This window comes from Chionomys nivalis, chromosome 5, assembly GCF_950005125.1.
Source record: "Chionomys nivalis chromosome 5, mChiNiv1.1, whole genome shotgun sequence".
Classification (NCBI taxonomy): Eukaryota; Metazoa; Chordata; class Mammalia; order Rodentia; family Cricetidae; genus Chionomys; species Chionomys nivalis.
In genome coordinates this window covers 10,252,284-10,278,005 of record NC_080090.1, presented here as the reverse complement: position 1 = coordinate 10,278,005, position 25,722 = coordinate 10,252,284, and the positions used below count along the sequence as shown (strand labels likewise).

Genomic DNA, 25,722 nt, shown 5'->3' with positions numbered 1-25,722 from the left:
TGTGATGGGTACCGGGACAGGTCAGGGTGGCAGTTACCACAAAGCCCAGCAGAGATGTGCAAATATAATAATTTATTACAGTTTACAGATACAAAGTAGAAAGGACTTGAGCATTCCTATTGTCTTGACGGCAAAGGTACAGTAGAACCAGACTACCATCACTTTACAGTTTCCCTTTGCATTTAAATCTTGGCCAGCAGGAGGCTGGGGAGACGGCTCAGTTAGAGGAAGACCTGAGTGTGAGCCCAGGACCACATGAGAAGCCAGGTAGGTATTCACATGTAATCCCACATGAGGGAGGCAGAGACAGGGGGATCTTGGCCTTGCTGGTCAGTCAGCTTCCCCTACTTTGGCATGTTCCAGGTCAGTGAGAGACCCTGTCTTAAAAGTGGACAGCTCCTGAGGAGTAACACCCAAGACTCACCTCTGGTCTCTAGATGCCCGAGCGCGCACACACACACACATACACATGACAGTACACACTTGAAACTGAGCTCTGACTTGTGCAGTCAGCCAGATCAGACGGTGCGCATACACACACATGCGTACAAGCATGGATAGTATGCATTTTAGACTGAGATATGGTCAGATCGTGCACACACACATGGATAGTACATACTTTAGACTGAAATCTGACTTGTGCAGTCAGCCAGATCAGACTGTGCTTGGCAGGTAAACACAAGGCCCACCAGAGGAGCTGCCAGCTTTTCTGTCAGAAGAGTAGAGAAAATAGATCATTTTTATTGGAGCTCAAAAAGCTTGTGAAAAGTGTCTGTGGCCACAGATGAACACTGATAAGCTAACAGTTTATGGGTTAATTATATCAAAGTGAAGTACATGAAATGGGCCTAAACTCATAACATATTCATCAGGATATAAAAACGTTTTGCAGAGGTTTTCAGGAATGTCAGTTTGCCAACAATGATGTTTACACTAATTCACTCAACCCCATATTAAAAAGGGACAATTACCACTATAATCTGATAATGATTATATCTTCTAGCCAGACCCTTAGCACTACTGAAAACTGGGGGCATCTTGGCACTATGTTAATACTGTCCATGAAAACCAAGGTGAGACCCTTTGTCACTGCAGTTCTCAGTGGACATGTCTTTACAATCTATACCTCTGAGGCAGTCATCTAGTAGACTAAAATAATTGTAATAAATAACTTAAAAATTTAAATTGCAAAGACTCACTGCCTAATTTAAAACATTCTATTAATAAAAATCGCTGTAGAAAACACTTGTAATTTACTGCACTATAGGACTTAGTAAAAATGCCTGTAATCTGATTCTACTATCTTAGAAAGCAGAGGGAATTTCTACTTACATTGAAAGGTTTAACCGACACTTGCACAGGGAGAGCTAACAGGGCCTTGTCAGACCAGCTGTGAGGCTTCACCCAGTGTAAGCACCTTGGCACATTGCTGCACCACTGCACCAGAAAGCTCAACACTGCGGCCTAGAGTTAGTCTGCAGAAGCTCCCAGGCCTAAGCTGAGCCTCCCTACGCTCTGGCTTCTGCACGCTAGAGATGAACAACAATAGGAGTAGAGCTGCCGCTTCCTTCCAAAGACTGATTTTCTAAAATTTATATAAAATGGGTCAACAAAATGTCACTCCTGACCCAAGGATCTTCTACTGTCACCAAGCAGAAAGGGAAGTACAGGGGGACACAGTTACAAGCCAGGGTTTGCCACCTTCTTGTCTATCTTTTTTTTTTTTTTTTTTGGTTTTTCGAGACAGGGTTTCTCTGTGGTTTTGGAGCCTGTCCTGGAACTAGCTCTTGTAGACCAGGCTGGTCTCGAACTCACAGAGATCCACCTGCCTCTGCCTCCCAAGTGCTGGGATTAAAGGCGTGCGCCACGACCGCCCGGCATCTTCTTGTCTATCTTTGAGTCAGGGTCTTGCTGTGTAGCCCCACTAACCCTGAACATGCAGTGCTCCTGCCTGTCTCCTGGATGCTAGCACCACACACGTGCATGGCTGTACCTGGCTCATCTGCTCTCCTTGGGCAACCCCTGTACAGGACAGGAGTGGGCTTAGATAAAGCACTTGGACCTCTTTTTTTTTTTTTTTTTTCCCTTGGATACAGGTTTCTCTGTGGAGTCCTGGCTGTCCTGGAATGCAGTCTATAGACCAGGCTGGGCTTGAACTAGATTTGCGTGCCTCTGCCTCCTGAGTGCTGGGATTAAAAGCGTGGGACACCACCAATCCAGCTTTTGTTTTTTTAAGACAGGGCTTCATGTAGCCCAGGCCTCAAATTTGCTATGTTGCTAAAGTTGGCTTTAAATGTTAATCCTGCCTCCACCTCCCAAATGCTAAGATGTAAGGTACGTACCACCATGCTGGCTAAGGGCTTTGCCCTCTTATGAGAGTGACCTATATTTCTCAAGTATTTCCCCTACAAAGTGTAGGCATATCCCACAGCTCAGGATGGAGTGAAGTGGGTCAGCATGTTGTACAACTCAAGAGCACCATCAAGCCTCTGGAGGAGCTACTGTGGTTGGACACCTGTGACTGAATGACCAGTGACTCCTAAGAACTGATTAACTCTCAGCAAGCACAGACTTCTCCCAGTGAAACCAGACCTCCATGAGAGGCAACACCTGAGCTCTGCTAGTCCCGGAGGTCCACCGGATGTACTGAGGAGCACTAAGTTCATAGCTGGAGGGCCAAGGAGAGGAACTACATTTTAAAAATGCTATTCTCTGGGAGTTTGAGGCCAGCCTGGTCTACAAGAGCTAGTTCCAGGACAGGCTCCAAAGTTACAGAGAAACCCTGTCTTGAAAAATTGAAAAAACATAAAAATGCTGTTAACTTCACCAGGACTTAAAAGTTATTTCTATCTTTTACAATAAAGTGTTTAGACATCAGTTGTCAGAAAAATATTCCATTAAAAAGCTGTTGTAAACTTGTTCCTTCCAATCTGCTCAAGCAAGTTCAGAACCCCACAGCACAAAAATGAATATCATGCAAATAGTATCTTCATAGTCTTTGAGAAGACAGAGTCAGAGCTCCAGCCTGAACTTAGCCAGCAGAGGCAGGTGGTCTGAGGAGTTGTGTTCATTGGGAAGCCCGTTCACGGTCCACAGGTCTTGCTCTGTAAGAAGCGACAGTCTAGCTAGAAGTTTCAAGCCACCAACCAAAGCAGCTTCAGCTCCTAGTTGAAGAAGCACATATTTAGTGAAGCTGTCATTAAGCAGGCAAGGTTGTTTGTTTTAAACAGTGAGAAAGAACCTGAAGTTTAGCAGAAAACATATGGAAAATTTTAGAGTATAAAGTTTTGTGAAGTTATAACTAATAATCCTAAATCCGCAGACTCATGCTGTTTATGCCATGTAATTTTTCTATTCCATTTATGAAATTTACACCTTTGAAAGATTAATACAATAAAATGTTAAGAATGTGCACTGGGTGGTGGTGGTGCACTCCTTTAGTCCCAGAACTCAGGAGGCAGAGGCAGGCAGGAGTTCACGCCAGCCTGGTCTACAGAGAGTTCTAGGAGAGCCAGGGCTATACAGAGAAACTGTGTCTTGAAAAACAAAGGAATTTGATATTGAGAACCACTTAAGAATGATCCATCAAACCACTCTTAACTGCCTAGAGCCAAGCTGCCAAGGTGACTGCAGGATAAAGTGACATGCTTTGAGCCCACTCCTTCTCCCCTCAAGTGGAAAATAACCTGCTGCTGATCCTGGCACTCTCCTGCCACCTAGTGAGCTCTGTAGGCATGTCAGCTTCCAGACCTGTACTGTGAACTGAGAGCAGCAACACTGGGTAGTTGGTTCAGTCAGAACTGAGGTCACTGAAGAAGGAATGCCCAGGAGGAACTAACCAGGGAGAAGCAGCATCAGAAAAGGGGGTGGGGAGTCTGCCTTGTCTAGGACTCCAGATTTTTCCCTGAGTGTTTTCAGATTTCCAATTATCTTCATGTCTGCTCTGTTTTAAGTCCCTCAGTTGGCGTATTCAGCCTGACTTCCTGCTGAGCTGCACTGGACATGTACTCCCCCTTCCATGTCTGAAAGCAGTGGCCAGCTCCCTCCCTCAGGTCAGCATGACCAGCACAGCCTGGCCCTGCAGGGAAGGCAGCATGACTTTCTAACCTAATGACCATTGACTCAGTGCTGCCACAGGAAGGCAGGATTTATTGTGAAGAGCAGATGGCTTGGATTTAGAACTCAGACTCTGACTGGCACTGAAGGGTCACCTGAGGATGCACTCTCTAAGAATCTGCCGTGGGGTGCTTTATTGCCTTGTGCTGTGTAGGCGGTCAGGACATGTGCCGCTGCATCAGTGGTTTTCCCGTCTCCCTTCTATCCAGACCTTCACCTCTGTGCCGAGGAGAACTAAGATTCTCCTCATCTGCATTCTAGGAGTTGGGCCTCCACTACTCCTCACCTGGATCCCGAGCAGCGTCCTCCTTTTCTGCAGAGTAGAAAATATAATCAACAGTTATGGCGCTCTGGGAATGGCAGGTGGTCACCTCTGGAAGTCCAGTGTCAGGAAGGTAGTGAGAGTAAACAGATGACAAGCTGAAGTGGTGCTGGAGATGTGAAGACACGCTAAAGAGAAGAAAGAAGGGCTCAGTATCCATCAGAATTTTCATAGGAAAAATTCTCACCTAAATTACCTTTCTACTCCATTCCTGGACTAAACCTGGATACTTTTTATTACTGTTTAGTCTTTTTATTTTGTTTTTCAGACAAGGCTACATTATAGCCCAGGCTTGAGTGGAGCTTGCTTTATACCTTAGGCTGGCCTCAAATTTGTGGCAATCCTGTCTCAGTTGCTAAAGTACTGGTCTAATATGTTTAAGCCATGTGCCTGGCTCTTCTGCAGCTCAGGTTGGCCTCACTTTTACTACATAGCCAGGCTGGTCATCTCACGACACTTCCTCCTCAGCCTCCTGAGTGCTATGACAGGTGTGAGACGGGCGTCACTCAACAAACCAGATCCTACGCCAGGCTCCTTTGCCGACACAGGAATGTAAACCAATGGCAACTAAAACCCAGCAAATGACGCCAAATGGGGTAAGAGCTAAAGAATCGATGTGCTAATTAGATCTTAGAATTATACATGTTTGAGAACCTCCATTTAAATAATGAGCATACACTCCTAAACAGCATGCACAGTTTGGTTGTGGTTTTAAGGACGCTCTAAGTGGGCTGTGGTGTGCAGGGCTATTCAGGACCTTCTGGATCTCTGCTGGCAAAGAAGCCACAGGCCTAACATGCTTCTGCTGCCCTCAGGACACTGCCAGAGTGGCTAACATTTACTGCTGCAAAGACATGTCATTTCTCAGACAAAAGAGCTAAAGATCATTTTCTAATGTCATGAATTTTAAGAACTATTAATGCTATAAAGGCAAATTAAAAAGAAATTTGGAACGTTCTTAAGTTCACTCAACAAACATTTACCAAACATCTATTAAATTCTATACATCATTGTAGGTGCTAAGGGACATATAAAAATGTAGCTCAGCAGTTAAAAGCACTGGCTGCTCTTCCAAAGGATCCGGGTTCAATTCCCAGCACCCACATAACAGCTCACAACTGTCTATAACTCTGGTTCCAGGGAACCTAACAGCCTCTCACAGCACAAATGCAGGCCAAATACCAATGTACATGAATATTTAAAAAAATGTGGCCCTTGATTTTAGTAAGCTTCTAAATCAATAAACACAGGTTAACTCCTTAAAAATACCCTACCTGGCTGGGCGGTGCACACCTTTAATACCAGCACTCAAGAGGCAGAAGCAGGCAGATCTCTGTGAGTTCAAGGCCAGCATGGTCTACAAAAGCTAGTTCCAGGACAGGCTTCAAAACTACAGGGAAACTGTGTCTCAAAAAACAGTAACAAAAAAACAAAACAAAAAACCCCTACTTAGCCGGGCAGTGGTGGCTCATGCCTTTAATCCCAGTAGGCAGGAGGATCTCTAAGTCTGACACCAATCTGGTTTACAGAACAAGTGTGAGGGCTACACAAGAGAAACTCTATTTCAAAAAACAAAACAAAAAGAGCAAACAAAACCCCAAGCCCCTAACTTCCAACTTCTAATGTCTAAGGACTGACATTCACAAGCACTAATGTGAAAGGTGGGGCATGTCTATTATCCCACACGTGGGAAGCTGAAGCTAGCCTGAGCTACACGATGAGACACAAAAGCATGTTAAGAAGTCCTTCAAGCTGCGACCTTCCAGTGTTTTAGGTTAGAGACGAATGCTGTGTCTAAGCACACTGACCCCACAGAATGCCAGAGTTCGGGAATGGACACAGCAGCACTGAGCATAACTGTAGTTCCCTGGAGGCTAAGGAGGGCAAAAGCTCAAGGCTAGCCTAGGCTACACAGCAAAACCTTGTAAGAGAGCTAATTACTCAAAACCATAAATTGTTATGCCACTTAGTTTTTGATTTTAAATATAAATAGTTTTATATTTAAAATGTTTAATTCATTTTTTAAAAACTGCTTCTTTCCTTACTAGGTTATTTCTTATAAGAAAATGTTTTCTCAGGGCTGGAGAGATAGCTCAGCAATTAAGAACACTGGCTGCTCATTCAGAGGACCTGGGTCCAAATCCCAGAGGACCCAAAGGGCAGTTCACAGCTGTCTGTAACTCCTGTTCCTGGGGATCTGATTCTTGCATACAGACATATATGCAGGCAAAACACCTACCTATGTATATAAAATAAAAAAATAAATACATAAAAAAGACATGTTTCCCCTCTAACAACACATACAAAGTGAAAAGTGAGAAGAATGAGAATAAACTGAAGGAGATATGCTAATGTGGTCCCTACATTTAAATGCTGAAAATATCTTGGTTACAATCTAAGATAAACATCTTAAGAGTCTTAGAGAGACAAGATGTAAGTCTGTCTTGATATATTAACATAGACCCACTTCTCAATCAGCCAAAACATTCACGGCTCTTTTTAAAATGAGACAGGTTTCTTCTCTCTTCTGATGTTTTCCACCAGTCCAAGAGAAAATGACAATGACCTCTACGGCATGCTGTTTGGGTCGTTTTGTCTGTGAACTGAGATCTAGTTAGTAAGATAAGACTAATGACCCACTGAAATCAGGAAGACACTTTACTGGAAACTTCTGAGGTCCTGGGCCAGCCCATGCCAGTCCAGGCGCATGTGCTGTGTCCAGACACTGCCCAAGCATGCCAAGCATGAGATCTACTTTCCAAGCTTTGGCTCCCTGAATCCTCACAACCCATGGAGGGAAATGGAACTGGAATGCCTGGTTCTCGGTTACAAAACAGCAGTCAGATCTGGAATTCATAAGTATCTGTCTCAAACACAGAAGCCTTTGCAGCACAGAACAGCATCAACTTCATTTTGTACCCAAGTGTTTCCTGAGGTAATTTTTTTTGCGTGACTCACTTTTCAGCCGACACTCCGACCTCTGTCTTCTCCAGCGGGGCCTCCGTCAGACCACTGTCTGAAAGAGCAGGGGGAAGCATGTCAATCCAGTGTGCACACTGGTTTGTTCTAGTTTGTCCTATCACAGCCTTCTCTAGATCCAGATTCACAGTATGTCTAGTTTAAATGTCTGGTTCCATGTTTGATCCCATGGTCTACAGAATCGGGGGTGGGGTGGGGGGGGGAAATGAAGACAATTCTAAGGCAACACACAAGTTATTCATGAACAAATAACACTGGAATTTAACTCTTAAAAAGGAAATCTGTAGTGCATTAATCAAAAGACAAGCAAATAGCTATTTATATTTATATATATATGAGCATTCATGCCCAAGATACTGAAACTTTGAAATTTAAGCCTGTCTTCACAGGGAAGATGGTCACCCGGAAGCCGGCCCGAATGTACTGTAAACACTCACCAGTCTTTCCTGCTCTGGGAACCTGCTGTGTCTCATATACACAGCTCTGGGAGATGCCCAGGTCTGGGGGCCAAATTGGAATAGATAAGATTCTCTGTCCCCGAGATGACTGTTCCTGGCCAGATACCTGCACAGAATTTCAGTAGGCATCTTACATGAATAGACTTTAACTAATTAATGTATTAAAGCTATATATCTTAATAAAAGTAATCAGAAATGATAAGCATATCCTTCATTTTATATAAATAATGACTTGTGATTACAAACGCCATCCCCAATACAGTTCAGAAGCACCCGTCATTTACATGGGAATGACAGGTTTCTCACCTGCATGTGTTCCTCATTTGAACATGTACTATCTACAGCTTTCCCATAACACTCCCTTACCCTTTCTGCTACCTGTAATATAGTTTCCATTGTGTTAGATGCTATGATCAAACCAAATCTAAAACTATCCTTGAAAATTCTGCTGCTGGAAGATTTACTTTGGTTAAAAGACTGAAAACCAAATGATCTACAACAAGCAGAATGAAGCATGGAAAGCCAAATAAAAATAATTCAAAGTTGGATAATAAATATATTTCCACATTATGTAAGAAAAGACATTCATATGTAAAGGAAAGCTCACACAATGACTACTGAATAACTATTGCTCATGTCCAGCATGCAGAACTCCTGTTATCCCGGTGAAAGGGTTTTCAAGTTATCTTTGCCTGTAACACGTCTGTCTACCAGCTAATTCCTTCAAACAGAATGTTTCCAGAAGTGCAAAGACAAAACCAAACCAAGTGAACAGAGCCACGTGTTCGTAACTGTAGGAAACCATACTATCTTAGCACAGTCATCTACCGGATTGCCTGGTGGTTTTCACACAGCCACACAATGACCATCCTTACTCCAACAATGACCCTCCCCCTCATTCTGATGGGCAGAAGCCTACTTCCTACCAGATGAAGCAAGCACTTGCCTTTCCAATTGCAAGTCCTTCATAATTCAATTTTCCTTCCTTTATGAAACTATAGAGTGGAGAACCAGGAACAGAGTTAAAGTCACCACACATGATGATGGGACAGAAGCTGCCGTCTTTCCGATGGGCCACACTGGAAATCTCTGCGAGCAGCATTGCCAATTGAGTCAGCTTAATATCACCTCGCCGTGGGTTATACAGCAGATGAGTGTTAGCTACACAGATGGAGGGAGAGGCAGCACGTGGCATCTTGGGCTGCAGGAGTAACACTAATCCAATGTTGTCTCTGTCCAACAGAGGAATGTCACGACGGCAGAATTCCACCGGGTTCACGGATAGGAGTGAAAATTTGGCATGTTTGAAGCAAATGGCACAGCCATCAGGTTTCCTTCCTGTCTTCATCTTATATTCACAGTGATAACCTAGAAGGAATGAATTTAGAAAAGAGAGACTGTATATCAAAACACATTCCTCTTAATATTTTAAAGCAATGTTTGACAAAGCATATTCTATAAGACAGGATGCTAGTATGCATTAAAACCAAAGTTTAGGAGCCAAGCAGTAGAGGCACACGCCTTTAATCCCAGCACTCGGGAGGCGGAGGCAGACGGATCTCTGTGAGTTCGAGGTCAGCCTGGTCTACAGAGCAAGTGCCAGGACAGGCTTCAAAGTGACACCCATAAACCCTGTCTCGAAAAATAACAACAAAACAAACAAACAAAAAACAGGGGCTGGAGAGATGGCTCAGCGGTTAAGAGCATTGCCTGCTCTTCCAAAGGTCCTGAGTTCAATTCCCAGCAACCACATGGTGGCTCACAATAAGATCTGGTGCCCTCTTCTGGCCTTCAGGCATACACGCAGAAAGAATATTGTATAATATTATATATTATATTATTGTATTAATAATAATATTATACAATAAATAAATACAAAAAATAAAATAAAAAATTTAAAAAAAAACAAAGTTTAGGTATAGAGCTGTTTTAACTGCACCACTTAAGAAAATAAATTCTGTAATATCTTATTTCTTTTCTTCTTTCTCTTTTGGTGGTAGTAGAGGTGTTGGGGATAAACTCAGGGCCCCACACATGCTAGGCAGGCACTCTACCGTGGATCTAAGTTCCCTGCCCACGGGTCTGCAGAGACAGGGACCCACTATGGATCTCAAGCTATCCTGGAATTTACCATATAGCTCCAAATGGCCTTGAACTCCTCATCTTAATGCCTCAGCATCCTTAGTGCTGGAATTACAACGAGGCCACCATACCACACACCTTATGTCTAACTCCAAGCAGGGAGCAGGCTCCCACACTTGTAATGCAAGCATTTGGAAGCAGGCAGGTGAATTATTAGTCTGAACCACCCTGAGTCACATAGCAAGGCCTTGTCTCAAAACCAGCACGCCTAGTAGTAGCCTTGTCTCAAAACCCTCCAACTCAGTCACAACAAATACAGTAAAGCCTTACAGTAATTTTTTTAAGGATTTATTTATTTATTTATTTATTTATTTATTTATTTATTTATTATGTATACAGTATTCTCAGTACTCTGCCTGCAAGCCAGAAGAGGGCACAGATCTCATTAGAGATGGTTGTGAGCCACCATGTGGTTGCTGGGAATTGAACTCAGGACCTTTGGAAGAGCAGGCGGTGCTCTTAACCACTGAGCCATCTCTCCAGCCCCCAGCCTTACAGTAATTTATTCTGATCCTTTTGTCCCTTTTCCCCATCCACTCTCTGTGGACCAGATTGCCCGAATTCATGTCAAGATCGGAGCCTTTCCTGTGCTAGCTCTGCTGGCTAGGATGCTCTAGGTACAGCTTGACTCTAACCACTCCAAATCTTTGTTCAGACTTCACATTGTCCAATCATTCTGCATTCCTTGCTTGCTGTTCACTTACACACATCCCACTAAGGAGGAGGCCGGCTGCTGAGACCAGCCTTGTGTCCACTTGCTAGAACAGCCTGAAGTACAGGCAGGCACTCAGAAAGTGCCTGCTAAATGAATGCCATGTGGGCACATTTTTCATATTTCTTTTTTTTTAAATATTTATTTATTTATTATGTATACAATATTCTTTCTGTGTGTATGCCTGAAGGCCAGAAGAGGGCACCAGGCCTCATTACAGATGGTTGTGAGCCACCATGTGGTTGCTGGGAATTGAACTCAGGACCTTTGGAAGAGCAGGCAATGCTCTTAACCGCTGAGCCATCTCTCCAGCCCCTCATATTTCTTATCTATAAATCAAATTCTAGAAGCTTCTTCATGAGACAAGGCTTTATCTTTTATCTGCTAGGCCATAGTAAAGTCTTCTATTGGTGAAGTAGAAAGCCTGGTCCCTGACAGTGCCTCCTGGGAACATTTCCCTTTTAAGATCGGATCAATGTGAAATTTCCAGCAGAAATGCCTCAATATTTGCTTGACATTTGGGAAGAGCTATCACATTTTCAAAACTAAGTTATCCCAAAGGGACTGGAGATGGCTCAACAGTTAAGAACACTGGCTGTTCTTAAAGAGAACCTGTGTTTAGCTCTAGAACCCACATGGTGGCTCACAACTGCTTGTAATTCCATCGGACCCAATGCCCTTTTCTGGTCTCCACAGGCTTGGGTCTCACACAAGGTACACAGACATACATGCAGGCAAAATATCCACATACATAAAATAATAAATTTAAAAGTTATCCCTAGAGCTAGGGAGATGGCTCAGTGGTTAAGAGCACTTGCTGCTTTTCCAGAGGTTGCAGGTTTGGTTTACCGTACCCATATGGTAGCTTACAACCACCTGCAACTCCAGTTCTCGGACATCTGACACCCCTATCAGATCTCCATGGATCAAGAATGTAGGCAAAACTTACATACATAAAAATAAAGCCGGGCGGTGGTGGCGCACGCCTTTAATCCCAGCACTCGGGAGGCAGAGGCAGGCGGATCTCTGTGAGTTCGAGGCCAGCCTGGTCTACAAAGTGAGTTCCTGGACAGCAAGAGCTGTTACATAGAGAAAACCTGTCTCGAAAGACAAATACACATAAATAAACATATGAATGAATAAAAGCTATACCCAAATATAGCATCTTCTGTTTAAAATTACATTTTAATAATATGAAACTCTGAAAGAATAAGACTGGAAAAGTAAATAAAGGTTCCATTGTACCCAGTGATTCCAGACTTGGCCTGATTTCTGTTCCATAATGATCTTCTTGAACTTCCTGCAGACAAAGCACCTTGAAAAAAAACAGTGGTTTAAATTAAAACACACAGATGCAAATATAAATTCTATTTAAATCTGACAGCGTAGAAATCAAAGTGACATATATACCTTTTCTTATTTTTATGATAAATTAATGTTCTTCCTTATTTTAATTTTGTTTGTTTTTTTCAAGAAAAGGTTTCTTTGTGTAGCCCTGGCTGTCCTGGAACTCACTCTGTAGACCAGGCTGGCCTTGAACTCTGGTATCTGCTTGCCTCTGCCACCCAAATGCTTTGAATAAAAGGTATACGCCACCACTGCCCCAGTTTTTTTATTTAATTTTTTGAAAAAAAAATATTGCTGGGCGCATGCCTTTAATCCCAAAACTCGGGAGGCAGAGGCAGGCCTCTATAACTTGGAGGCCAGGCTGGTCTACAAGCACTAGTTCCAGGACAGGTTCCAAAGCTACATAGAAACCCTGCCTTGAAGACACAACACAGCATGCTTTCAGGATCACTGGTTGCTTTTCCTTTTTCTTGGTCTTTTTGTGCCAGAGTGTGCAGGTGTTGGAGTCTTTAATGAGTCTTGTGCCTCTTCTTTTTTTTTTTTTTTTTTTTTTTTGGTTTTTCGAGACAGGGTTTCTCTGTGGCTTTGGAGCCTGTCCTGGAACTAGCTCTGTAGACCAGGCTGGTCTCGAACTCACAGAGATCCGCCTGCCTCTGCCTCCCGAGTGCTGGGATTAAAGGCGTGCGCCACCACCGCCCGGCATTGTGCCTCTTCTTTCACTGTGGGCACGGGTTGTTTGAAGATGATTTCATCATCTTTATTGTCATCTATTTTGGTCACTTGTGATTTTCGTCTCTCCAAAAATGTTGGTGTACAAACTGGTGTGGGATCCTGGTTACCCTTGGACTCCTGAGTGCCCTGTGAAGCCCCTTTCTTTGGATTATAAAACCCCAAAGAATATGGCATGCTTCAACCTTAGACCCCAGAAACTGGAAGTTAAATACACATACGGAGAATGAGAAGGCAGTTCACGTGTGAATAACATTTGCACAAGTGCTGTAAGAATCTGGAATAACTTGTTTTCATACATAATTACGGTGAGCTAGTTTAGGTTTGACAGATCAGTTTCAGCAGGTATAGTCAAGATTCAAACAGTGACCAAACTTTTCTACCATTTATCCATGTACAAGAGAACCGAAAAACTTTGTGTGTTGGGGCGGGGGGAGATTCACCATCTGTTTGTTTCTTGCTTTTGTATTGCTCATGCAGGTTTAATATACCTATGAATCACCAAAAAAAAAAAAAAAAAAAAAAAGAAACCCTGCCTTAAAAAAACGGGGAAAAAAAAAGAAAAAAAAAATCATTGCTCTCAAATACTCTATATCACAAGAAATATGTTTCTAAACATCTAATTATCTCAAAACCATGGCCTACACTCACATGGGATAGCATTCTTATCATTCAAAACCGTCTATTTCCTGAAAGAACTGTTTTGTATTGTATATCTGTGAGGCTATTTTTCCTGACTTTCCATGTTCATCATGACTAAGCTCTTGGGTGTCACTATCTAACCCAGAGCAGCCTTGAACTCAGAGTGGTCCTTCTGTCTCAGCCATGTGCTAGGTTACAGACATATGATACCATATCTGGCTGACATACTTTCTTTAAAAAAAAAAAAATTTTTTTTTGTTGTTGAGATTTTGTTTTTACTTTAGCTATAAATGTTTTGCCTGAATTTCTGTGCACCATGTTTCTGCGGTGCCCACAGAGGCCAGAAGAGGATGTCAGATTCCCTAGAACTGGAGATACAGATGGCTGTGTGTTGCCATGTAGGTGCTGGGAGTTGAAACCAGTTCCTTTCGAAGAAGAGCCAGTGTTCTTAACCACTGAGCCATCTCTCCAGCCCTGTGGGTCCTTTCCTAAGGTGGGTTTCATTCCAGCAATCCTCCTGCCCGAAACAAAACAAAATAACCCTGCCTCTTTAGCTGCACTTGGCACTTGATAGGTGGACAGGAAAACCAGTTCAAGATCATCCTGGCTACTAGAAAATTTGAGGCCAGTGTAAGCTATCAGAGGTCCTGTCTCAAATGAAAAAAGCAATTGGCATCCTTTATCATGTAGATGAATTTTTGCACAAATTATTGAAATTTCAAGACCAATATTTTTGCTGAATATGCTTTATCTGATTCTCGAAGTTGACCATACTTAGAAACTTTCAGCTCTTTTGAAAAGCTAGGTGAAGCTTTTATTTTGATGAAAAGCTAGGTGAAGCCTTATTTTGATGAAGTTAAATTCAATTAAAATTTCTTCTGAAGTTGATTGAGATCGTAGTGAAAGCTTTTTAGGCATGGGAAAATGAGACGTCGACCCAAACCAGTTTCAAAGGTGCATGTGGTCGCATGTTGACATGGCCTTAATGAAACATCAGCATCCTCAAGAACTCTGCAGCAGGCGGATCTCTGTGAGTTCGAGACCAGCCTGGTCTACAGAGCTAGTTCCAGGACAGGCTCCAAAGCCACAGAGAAACCCTGTCTCGAAAAAAAAAAAAAAAAAGAACTCTGCAGCACCAGGTCAGCATCAACCACAGGAGCTTCGAGCTCATCTTCTGCTTGAAAAGCGTGCAGCCTCAAGGTGCCACCTGGGTGTCAATCCTCCCTAAAGTTTTAAGAGAAGCTTTCTTGGACCATTTTTAATTTTTATGTCACAACTTAAACTCAGCTATCCTAAACTACCGTGTTACTGTCAAATTTCTCTAATATAAATGTGTACTTCAGGTGTATACATTTACTCATTTGCAAACTTCACTGTGTTTAAGAACTATATGGGGATTCCATGACAATGTAAATTCTTCAACGTATATTTTATACACATATGTAAATGTCATAATGAAACCTTTTACCTTGTCCAACTTAAGAAAATTAAAGACTTTAGCATGGCACTGTTTTAAGTGATATGGGAAGTGCTCCATAGTTTTCACTTTCAAATGTCACAATAAGTAGACACAGATGAAGATTTTTAAGACATAAAATTTGTTCAAGGTGCATTATTATTTTGAAAAGATCAACACAGAAATTTGACAGAATTATAAAAATCAAAGACAGGAAAATAAAATGATCTTATATTTACAATAATAATAATAATAAAAGCTAGGTGAGGGGCTGGAGAGACAGCTCAGCGGTTAAGAGTACTGGCTGCTCTTCCAGAAGTCCCGAGTTCAATTCCCAGCACCCACATGGTGGCTCACAAGCATCTGTAATGAGATCTGGTGCTTTATTCTGGCCTGCAGGCAGACATGCAGACAGAACACTCATACATAAAGAAAAAAGAGCTAGATGATTAATTCTATCAGTGACTGCTAACAAGGGCTCCCCCTCACTAAGGCACTGCCCAGGAATGCACAATCGACCACACTGTCCTCGGAAAAGAAGCTCTGACATGGCTTCACACTTACATCGGCATCAAAATGTTTGATTTCTTTCAGGATATTGGGGAACCGGAAGCTCCAGTGTAACACTGGACGCCGGCAGTGTCTGTAGAGGTGCGAGTTATCCTCCAGTAAGTCTTGGGAGAGGATATTGTAAGACATCACTGAAAAGTCGAACTTTCCTTCACTGTCCTCACACGTGGAGTCGGCATTCTTGTCTTCTCCGTCCTTAATGTTTTCTTTATTATGGCTACATAAATACTCCCAATTCCTTTTTATTGTTCCTGTTAAAATATATCGGACAAAATATAAAAGAATGAATCAAAAGGAGACCAGACAGATTCATGTACACAAAAACTCTCTCACTTAAACTCTCACAGCTAATGAGTACGTTTCCCCTTGGAGAGAGCAACACGACAGTCCCCACGTGGGCTGTGCTCAGGTGGGCTGCCCAGGCATCAAACCCATGTGCTGACTGAGGCTAGCATATCTTCCTGGAGGCTGCACCTCCTCATTTGTCTCTGGTTAAGAAGGCTTCCATCAATAAAGAATTGCTTAGCATTCTTTATTGCAATGAGAGATTCCTCCAGAGCTGGCTTTCCAGACATGCTCTCCCAGCACATGTCATTCCATATCAAGATCACCAGTTACATTAGTTCAGAATTCCGGTTTACTCATGGATGGAGGGTTGTATAGAATGACAACTGTGGGAACGGCGTTTAGTGTCTGAAATGTGAAAGTGGGGCAGTGTGGACAGAATGAACAAAATGAGCTGTTACATACAGGGATCCTTGTCATCTAGGGATACCACAACAAAAGTTAGCATGGCATTACAGAATGTGCTAGACAAACGGCAGAGGCTGCTTAGTCAGCCTTGCATACAACCACCAAAGACAGTATTCTCTGAAAAAGCAATCAAAGTGGAAAAGAAAATACAAGATTCTGCCAGGCGGTGGTGGCACAGGCCTTTAATCCCAGCACTCAGGAGGCAGAGGCAGGCGGATCTCTGTGAGTTAGAGGCCAGCCTGGGCTACAAGAGCTAGTTCCAGGACAGGCTCCAAAACTACAGAGAAACCCTATCTCGAAGGAAAAAAAAAAAAGAAGAAAAGATTCTGTAATTATAGATATTTCTCAACTGAGAAATTATTATTTTCTGAGAGTGCATATGCGTAAATGTATACACACACAAACTCCTATTCAGGCCCGGGGGCACACAGGGTACATGTGTGTGGTATGTATGTACTCATATCCAGGCCTACACTCAGTACCAGCACTTGAAAAGCTGAAATAGGAGGAACAAAAGTTCAGGGTTAGCCTGGCCAACATACTATGCTCAAGGAGATAAAACAAAAACAAACAAACAAACAAGGGCTGGGAATTACTTGGTGGTTGAGCACTTATCTGACAAGTGAGTTCACTGCCTACTGCCAAAAAAAAAAAAATGAGTAAATATGTTCATCTTTGATCCCATGTCTTATGTGACATTAGTGAGGACGTGTTTAGTGTCACGGAAGTCATGAGAAAAAGAGGAACATTTAGCTAGCCTACAAACTCAACAACAAGGAGAAAACCTAACAGACGGAGGTGGCTGGCCAAGCATGCTGAGGGTAAAGGACAGCTTGACCACAGACCCACAGACTGGCTTCCTCTATCCTGCATGTGGGTTTTCATGTCATTGGATTACAAAGCCTAAAATTCTAACTGGAGCTGCCTGAGCATGAGGCTTTCCTCCTGTAATTCCAACACTCAGGAGGACAAGGCAAAAGGACTGTCAAGAGTTAAGGCCAGGGCTGGAGAGATGGCTCAGTGGTTAAGAGCATTGCCTGCTCTTCCAAAGGTCCTGAGTTCAATTCCCAGCAACCACATGGTGGCTCACAACCATCTGTAAAGAGGTCTGACGCCCTCTTCTGGCCTTCAGGCATACACACAGACAGAATATTGTATACATAATAAATAAATAAATATTTAAAAAAAAAAAAAAAAGAGTTAAGGCCAACCTGAGCTACAGTGTGTGTCAATGTCTCCAAAACCAAACCAAAAAGGAAATACATGGGAACAGTTAATTTACACCCAGAGTGAAAAGAAAATACTGTTTTAAAATAGTCTTCTACAATGACAAGGTGTTCACAGTCAGAATATCCATACTCTATCAGCTGCCAATACAGTACGTTATGGGGAGTTCATTACAGCAGGTTACTCTCCTCGTATCTAAGTATCCACCTGCTGCATGGAGGGATTAGTTTTGACAGATAGAGGATAATCGGCATAATTAGTGAGAACTGGATGGGATGAGGGAGCTGATGGTATGAAGATGCTAAGGGAAGGGCTTAGAAAAAGGTGGAAAGAAACAAAATCAAAATAGAGAAAAATCTTTTGACAATTGAGAATTCTTCCCAGAGCAGCCTTGTGCCCGGATGAGCCAAAGAAGTTAATTCTTCCCTATCCTGCACTGAACATGGAGAATCCCATCCCAAAGGCTAAAGATTAAGGGTAACAGTATTAGCTCTACAGATACACTGACAGTTACAGGACCCCAATCACAAACTGGGGGTGTCCCATGGCACAGACTTAAGTCTTCATAAGATGGAAGGGCTCCATCTCGCGATGTGTAAGCTTTCACCCCCACTTCAGCACCATCCTCTGTCACTACTGTGATGAAATATGAAAGAAATTAATGTTTAGAACACTCATTCACTGTTTCTTATATGTACAGAGTGTACATAAAAATACATCATGATTATTATTAACGACTTTGTAATGGTTCTTCTTAAATAACCAGGACCAGTGGATACCTGATTAATGTCGTGGTTTTCGAACTTCTACAGGTTAAGGAGCCCTTGGCACTGCTTTTCCTATCCCAAGAAAACCAAATCTTTGCTGAGGGGGAAACACAGTTCGTCCTGACCACATTTTGTTTTACTAAACAGGTGCAAATGCTAGGTTCCATGGAGGACTTCCTCCAAACCACTGACACAGTGAACAGTCTCTGGCCATCACATATTTACAACAAATTCACACTGCAAAAGCTTATATACCTTCCATGTCAGGAGGAACAAGGTGATCACAGCAGAGAAGAGAGATGAGTCAAAGAAAGTAAGTACTGGGCATGAGCAGGTAGTGGGGCGCCTAATTAAAAAGTCATAATTGTGTCACACAAATCCTTCAAATACTTTAAAGTGATAGGCAAATTAGTAATGCTGTTCTCTTGATTGTAAAGTATTAGTGAAATATCGGAAGTCACATATATGGCTTAATGAAGAGCCTTTTCCTTATTCTCAACACCTAGGAAGAATGGACAGATAAAAAGTCAGATAGCAATCAGAGATTATCAGTTATAAATGTAACTCCCCATCCATTTCTGGGAAACACCACCACCACAAGTTTCTGAGTAGTCACTATGAAGCCAATAGTATGGCAGACATGTCAACATTTTGTCCTGAACGGACATTCAAAATAGGTGTCGTTTATCACAGTAGAAAGCCAAGGAGTTTTAGGTGACCTTTCCAAGCTCATGGCACAGTGGCAGGGTATACATGAGGGCAGGGAGTGCTTCCTGACTTTACTACGCTTACGTTGCATGTCAGGATGCCATCTGGGAGAGCACAGAATTACCAAAGGTTGCAGTTGGCCTGATGAGCAGCAAACCCATAGATGTACAAGTGGGTCCTTCTGAGGACCTGGTTCCAACATCTACATAGGACTACTTACAGTTACCTATCACACACACAGATCCAACGTTTACATAGGACTACTTAGTTACCTATTACACACACAGATTTCCATGGCCAAGGACTTAGTATCTACTTACATGTGTGTTTATTTGAACTAGCTCTTTGTAACTGTAGCAATTAATCATTTCTGCCTTGGGACTAGGTGAATTCCCCAGAGAACTTTCTGGTAACGAAGAACAAGGAGCCTGAACCCTAAGGGCTCAGGAGCTCCCTTTCAGTTCTTCCACTTCTGCTTCAGCTCCCTACACCAGGCTCCCACGCAGCCTCCTCTAAAGTTCAGTAAGAAAGGCCATCCGAGTTCTTACACACCTCACTACACACGGGTGGGAGTACACGAGCTGTCTAGGGGTAAAACAGCACGAGGAAAGTAGACGGAATCGATGTATTTCTTAAGAGTTCCACAAAGTTGACTAAGATATGGCTCAGTTTCTCAAAGGTAATAATTCTGACTCTCTCTTAAGTCTCTCTAGGACTGGGCATTTAGCTCAGTGGCAGATCAAGTACAAGGTGCTGGGTTCAATCCCTAGCACTGAAAAAAAAGAAGGAAAATGTGTATGTAACCTATTTATAGACTCTAATTAGGGAAATACAGATTTAACAAGCTAAAATCTTATCCTGTAACATTCTACTTACAATTATTTCTAATAAAAATTCTTTTATAGGCCGGGCGGTGGTGGTGCACGCCTTTAATCCCAGCACTTGGGAGGCAGAGGCAGGCGGATCTCTGTGAGTTCGAGACCAGCCTGGTCTACAAGAGCTAGTTCCAGGACAGGCTCCAAAACCACAGAGAAACCCTGTCTCGAACCCCCCCCCAAAAAAAATTCTTTTATATTATATAGTTACTATTAAAATGAAAACACAAAATTAAATATTTTTAGATCAGTGACTTCCACTGCCAATTTAATCTAAGTCATCCAAGACTTCAAAAACTGCTGGATGTGAAAACTGTTCTTAGATTTTGTGTCTTTATCTACTTCTGTTTTCTACTGTTATTCAATCAGTAGAGTCATTTTCTACTTTTATATTCTTATATAGCCTACTTACTTAAGTACCGACATAAACTATACAAATCTACTCATATATACTGATACAGTCTCAGAGTCCTTTTCTACATGCACAGAAAGAGACACAGCTGAAGATAAAGACACTCCCTAGCACAGTCGCTTCTGGCTAAAAATAAGCACATCTCTAAGATACGGAAGATGGCTTCAGGGTTAGATATGATGGCTTCAACTTAGCCTATCATTCTGTCTGTCCCTTTACCAAGATAAACATCTCCTTTACCATGGCGTTTTCTTCGTTTGGATGAGGGCTCATCTCTGTCAGAGCTCATGACGTAACTGGAGAGATGGAACAAGGATGTGTTGTGCAGATGATCAGGTCTCCAATTATAGAACTGAAACTGAGTCCCAGAGTCAACCAGAAGAGGTGGTCTGCAGTTCAGTGAGAAATGCCTGCTGCTCAAGTATGGGTAGGGCACACGTGAGTAGTGTCCAGGCCACCGCAGACAACTGGCAATGTGTCTGTTCCAGCAATACCTCTGCAGATCCTCCCACGGTGTGCTCCAGTCTCGACCCCAACTCTTCAGTGGATGGGGAAACATGGAGTACCTGGAAGAAATAAAGACATTCCTTGAGGTACCACTTTTTGTTCAGCTATAGTACATAAAATCCAAATCTATTTTCTACAGGTAAGATGTCATCTCATATTTAAATTTACTTCTAAATCTGTGAAGAATGGCCAATGAGTAATGACACACACCTTTAATCCCAGCACTGTGGAGGCAAAGGCATGTGGATTTCTGAGCTTGAGGCTAGCCTGGTCTACAGAGTGAGTTCCAGGACAGCCAAGGCTACACAGAGAAGTTCTGTCTCAAAACAAAACAAAACAAACCAAACAACCAAACAAACAAACAAAAAAAACCAAAACCCAAAAACCGAAAACAAAACTTAAAAAACCAAACAAACAAACAAAACAAAACAAACTTTGGGCTAAAGAGATAGCTGCTCTTCCAGAAGACCTGGGTTCAATTCCCAGCACCCACATGGCAGCTCACAACCATCTCTACCTCCAGTTCCCGGGGACCTGACACCGTCATAAGAATGAAGAGGAAAGCACTCGTGTTTACCTATCAGCACCAGGACCTCAATGTTCTCCCGAACAACCAAGGGTGGTATTCTAAATACTCAACAAGAAAACACCAGACACCCCAAAAAGTTCATCCACCATCCAACTGAGAAGTTAGTTCACCAAAAAACCTGTGTTTAGATTTCAAAAACTAAACAGACAAACCCATAACAAACCTAACAGTTCAATATGACACACACATTAGAATGTAAGAAAAAGCGTGTTTCCTTCCAACTTGAGCTTAGAGTAAAAACATGTTTTGGAACAGTACTTTTATACCAAAGTTAAATTCTTCCCAAATACTGGTAAAGCTAAAATCTAAAATCTGTGAAAGGGTTCTGACTTGATAAAGCTACTTACTTCCCTTACTAACCAATGGGTGGAGAACAAGCTTTTCCATTCTTTCCTCGTTCTTAATCACACAGCCCCGGGGAAAATTAAGGAGCATAAGGGCTATCTATTTACCAGGAATCCATCTATACCCAAACTCGATGGCATCAGTTTTAGCAAAGTACAATAAGACTGTTTCCCGTCTGTGAAGTTGTCAGTACTTGTGTGTGCACAGCCAGAAGTTCCCGGCAGGTGTCTTTATTGTTCTTCACCTTGGATTCTGAGACGAGACAAGATCTCTCCTTGAACTTGGGAGCTGGAACTATTGAGTTGTCTAGACTAGCAGATCAGCAAGCTCTGGGAGCCTCCTGCTCCTGCCTCCCCAACACTGGGGTTATGAACAGGTGACACCACTCCCACTTTTTACATGGTTGCTAGGGGTTCCAACTCAGGTCCTTGTGCTGGACAGCAAGCACTTAACCAACTGAGTCATCTTCCCAGTTCACCAAGCTTCTGTTTAACAGACATGCTGCTCTCAAGTTCTCAAAAAGCATTGAACTTGACTTCTCGTTGCATCCTCTGACTGGGGACTCAGAGGACTCCATTCCCTTGGGTTCCTGTGTCAACATCTACTATCGCTAGTGGGAGTCTGCAGAAGTTGCATTTCCTTATCAATGCTAGCTTTCATTTGAAACTATTTAGCTTTGATTAGTATATAGCTGAAACTTCTATCTCGAACTGCTCTCTAAACCAAACTGACTGTAAATATTTAAAGGCACAGCATGGGCACTATCTATCACAGCATGGCCACTATCAAAGTCATTCGTAGGAATCTCAGCACCTGGACCTTTTTATTTTTAAAATTCAAAAAGAACTTTTTTGAGCCAGGCATGGCAACACACACCTTCAATCCCAGCACTCAGGAGGCAGAGGCAGGTGGATCTCTGAGTTCAAGACCAGCCTGGTCTACAGAAAGAGTTCCAGGGCAGCCAGGGTTACAGAGAAACCCTGTTGTCCCTTTGGGAAAAAAAAAAAAAAAAAAAAAAAAAACAAAAAACAAAAAACAAAAAAACAAGAAGCAAAAACAACTTTTTTTTCTGCTGAGACAGGGTACCATGCAGGACAAGCTGGTCCTGAACTCTAAATCCTTACTCCTGCTGCAACCTTCCCGGTGCTGGCACTGTTGTTTCCTGTCTTAGTATGAGACTACACTGCGCCCTGCACTTGACACTTACTCTTCGGGTTGGCAGTTACTACACCACTATCCTTTCTGAAGGGCAGAACCTCTCCATTCACCTTAAGCCCAGTCTCTACCCAACGGACTACCTAGCACGATGCCTGGCACACAGCTGGCACTCACAACTGCCAGGAGGAACCAGGCATAACGGAGTTGGCGGATCCCAACGGCTTATGTAATGATGCCATGCTATTTCCCACGCGTGGCACACCAGACGGTTTGAAAGGTTACACAAACCTTTGGAATCTTAACATCTAAGTCTTCAAAGTTTATTAGAGAAAAACACAACCAGGGCATCAAATCTAAGATTCGGCGGGCACTATTTGGGGTGATATTAATAGAAGCAGTATGTTCTGTGGCGCTTTAAAATTCCAAGTTTTTTTTTGGGGGGGTGGGAGGCGGAGTTTCAGTCTAATCCCGGCCACCCTCAAATTCACAGCTATCCTCCTGCCTCAGCCTCCTGGGTGTTGAGATTACAGGAGTGAGCCATCGCGCCCGACTCTCAATGAATGAACTTCGAGAAAAATACTCAGGATGGAGTGAGAACTTGAAGGTGCCCAGCAAAGTTGGCCTCCGCCTGACCGAAGTTTGCGAGCAGAGGGTGCTGACCCGGCCACTCCGGGGAGCGCGGCCTCCCTCCAGGCCGGGCCTCGCGCGCGGGTGGCGGCGAGCGTGGGGGCCGCGCGAGGCCAGCCAGACCCTGGAGGCCGCCGCCCGCCCGGCCAGCCGCCCGCGCGTTACCTCTCCCTCGGCGCCGCCAGGCGCGTCCCCGCCGCGGACCCTCTTCCTCCGCCTTCCTCCCTCCCTCTCGCGCCCCGCCCCGGGCCGCCCGCCCCTTCCTCTTCCCTCCCGCCGCGACTGACCGGCCTCGCCCCGCCACACAGCGGCCGTAGCCCCTCCGCACACAGCGCCACGTCTCCATTTCAGCTCTCGGGCGAGCGTCCAACGATCAGGCCCGCGGCTGCGCCTCAGCCCCGGCCACTCGCAGGGTCCCGCCGGATCTCCATCACTCTGCCTCGTCTCCGGCCCGGCCGCTAGGCATGCTGGGAGGAGCGTCTCGCCGTAGGCTGGGTCGCCATTTTGCCTTCTGGGACAAGTCCTTCGACCGCGTGACTCAGGGCATGCGCAGAGTGTGCGCGGGAAGCCGTTTCCGAATAGGGCAAAACTCCGGACCGCCTCTTAAAGGAGCAGAACGCTAGTGCCGAGCGTCTCTGTTAAGACCGCTGAGCAGGCGCTGATGGAAACTTGGTGTGTTTTTCACATGCTCGGGCAGATCCAAAAGGCACATAGATGTTGAGAAAATAGTGTTCTGTGGGTTTCCGTAGAACTGCGGACTTCAGATTTTTATAAATTAATTTTGTGGGAATACATCTAAAGAGTGTTGATTCTGCGATACTCCGTAATAAAACTGGTCCCACCATTTTCGGGCCATATTTAAAAGACGTTTTTACTAAAGTTTAAATACTGACCACGATGGACCTTGGTCAGGACCACTCCCTGGAACTTTCCAGCTGAGTGGCCCTGAGATACCTCCTGTGTGTGTAGGGGGGTGGCTTTTACGGTCAAAAGTAGGCCACCGTACTTTCTCATGAGACTTTTTTTAAAGAACTACAACTCCCAGAATCCCTGGATGTTACCTGTCTTTGAGCAGGTGGGGCTTACAGCTTAATTTAGAACGTACGAGGAGAACACACTTGTACGCACGTTGTGTTGATTATCCGTGTTTGTGAGATCTAGCGTAGGAGTCGGAGATTCTTGGAAAACAGGAAGACCCTGGAAGGAGAGCGAGGCCAGAGGCAGAGGCACCGGGAACTAGGGTCGCTGCTTGCGGAGGTTGTTTTAGTAGAGCTGCGTAGTATTTTCTTGGGGAAGTTTTAAGTTTTTGTTTCTTTTTTCCCCCTTGTGTTAATTTTGAGAAATACTTTACTTTCGCAGTGTAGCTGATTCTCTTTCTCTGAAGTAGTTAAATTGTATAAACGTGCCAGGAATGCTGAAATAGTGAATTATGAGGAAAGTTGAGTGTTTGATTTCACACATGCGTGCGCACACACGCATACATTCTGAAAAAAAAATCTTGCTAGGTGATGAATACTGGCCTCAAACTCACCTCACATCGATGTCAGTGCTGGGATTACAGGCATGTACTGCCACACTTGGCTTCTGATCACGTTTTCATCAGCCAATATGAAATCTTGTTTTATGCATGTTTCTTGTTACTTCACTAACTTTAAACTCGAGTCCAATCGCATTCCAATCCATGCCTAAACGAAGGTTATTTAATATACATATTTTCTCTATATATTACATCATTTCCTTTGTCCTTTCAGAATCTTACATCAGTGTGCTTGGGGACCGTTTTTAAAAAAGCAGCAAAACCAGTCAAGTGTGGATTAAGTAGGCTGTAAAAACGTTGCTTTCTTACAACCTGGAAACTCAAGAGGGCAGAGTGTGCCTTGCTCAGCCTCAGCTAGGAACACAGCACACTAGGCAACTGAAGTTGGCTCCAGTTGATGGTCCTCAAAGGCAGAGGCTATTGTAGGGCTCACACTCAGTGTTTTATCTTCTATGGATTTTGACACACTGTGCACGGCTTGTGCAGTATAGATAAGGGACTAGGGAGTTCGTAAATGCAGAATCTGCAAATGAGGGCTGATTGCTTCTGTTTTATACCACCCTATTTTCTAAGGTAGTCACAATTTTGTAGTTTGAAATTCATTTTTTAAAATGAAATCCAGTTTTTTACATTTGACCAGTAGTTTCGCATATGCCTTGTTCCATAATGACATTGTAAGTAGCTTGTGAGCAAGGGTTATGACTCATTATTTTCTAATTTATTCAACCTAGTACTCTGCTGACT

At 43.4% G+C, this 25,722-nt stretch overlaps 1 protein-coding gene across 2 annotated transcripts; it reads right to left on the bottom strand.

Annotated features, from left to right (window-relative positions):
• On the bottom strand, positions 1 to 23,965 carry Angel2 (angel homolog 2). 2 transcript variants are annotated; one of them, XM_057769578.1, is made up of 9 exons: positions 23,729 to 23,965; positions 20,456 to 20,781; positions 15,468 to 15,724; positions 11,975 to 12,044; positions 8,822 to 9,243; positions 7,855 to 7,981; positions 7,397 to 7,454; positions 4,403 to 4,566; positions 1 to 3,164 (listed from the first exon to the last, which is right to left on the bottom strand). In XM_057769578.1, the coding sequence occupies exons 1-9, from the start codon at positions 23,785 to 23,787 to the stop codon at positions 3,013 to 3,015; spliced, it is 1,635 nt and encodes a 544-aa protein (XP_057625561.1). In that variant the 5' UTR covers positions 23,788 to 23,965; the 3' UTR covers positions 1 to 3,012. The 2 variants fall into 2 exon arrangements, with proteins under 2 accessions (XP_057625561.1, XP_057625562.1); XM_057769579.1 differs by lacking the exon at positions 23,729 to 23,965 and adding an exon at positions 18,476 to 18,722 and having other exon boundaries at positions 20,456 to 20,572.
• Between the last annotated feature and the right edge of the window lie 1,757 nt (positions 23,966 to 25,722).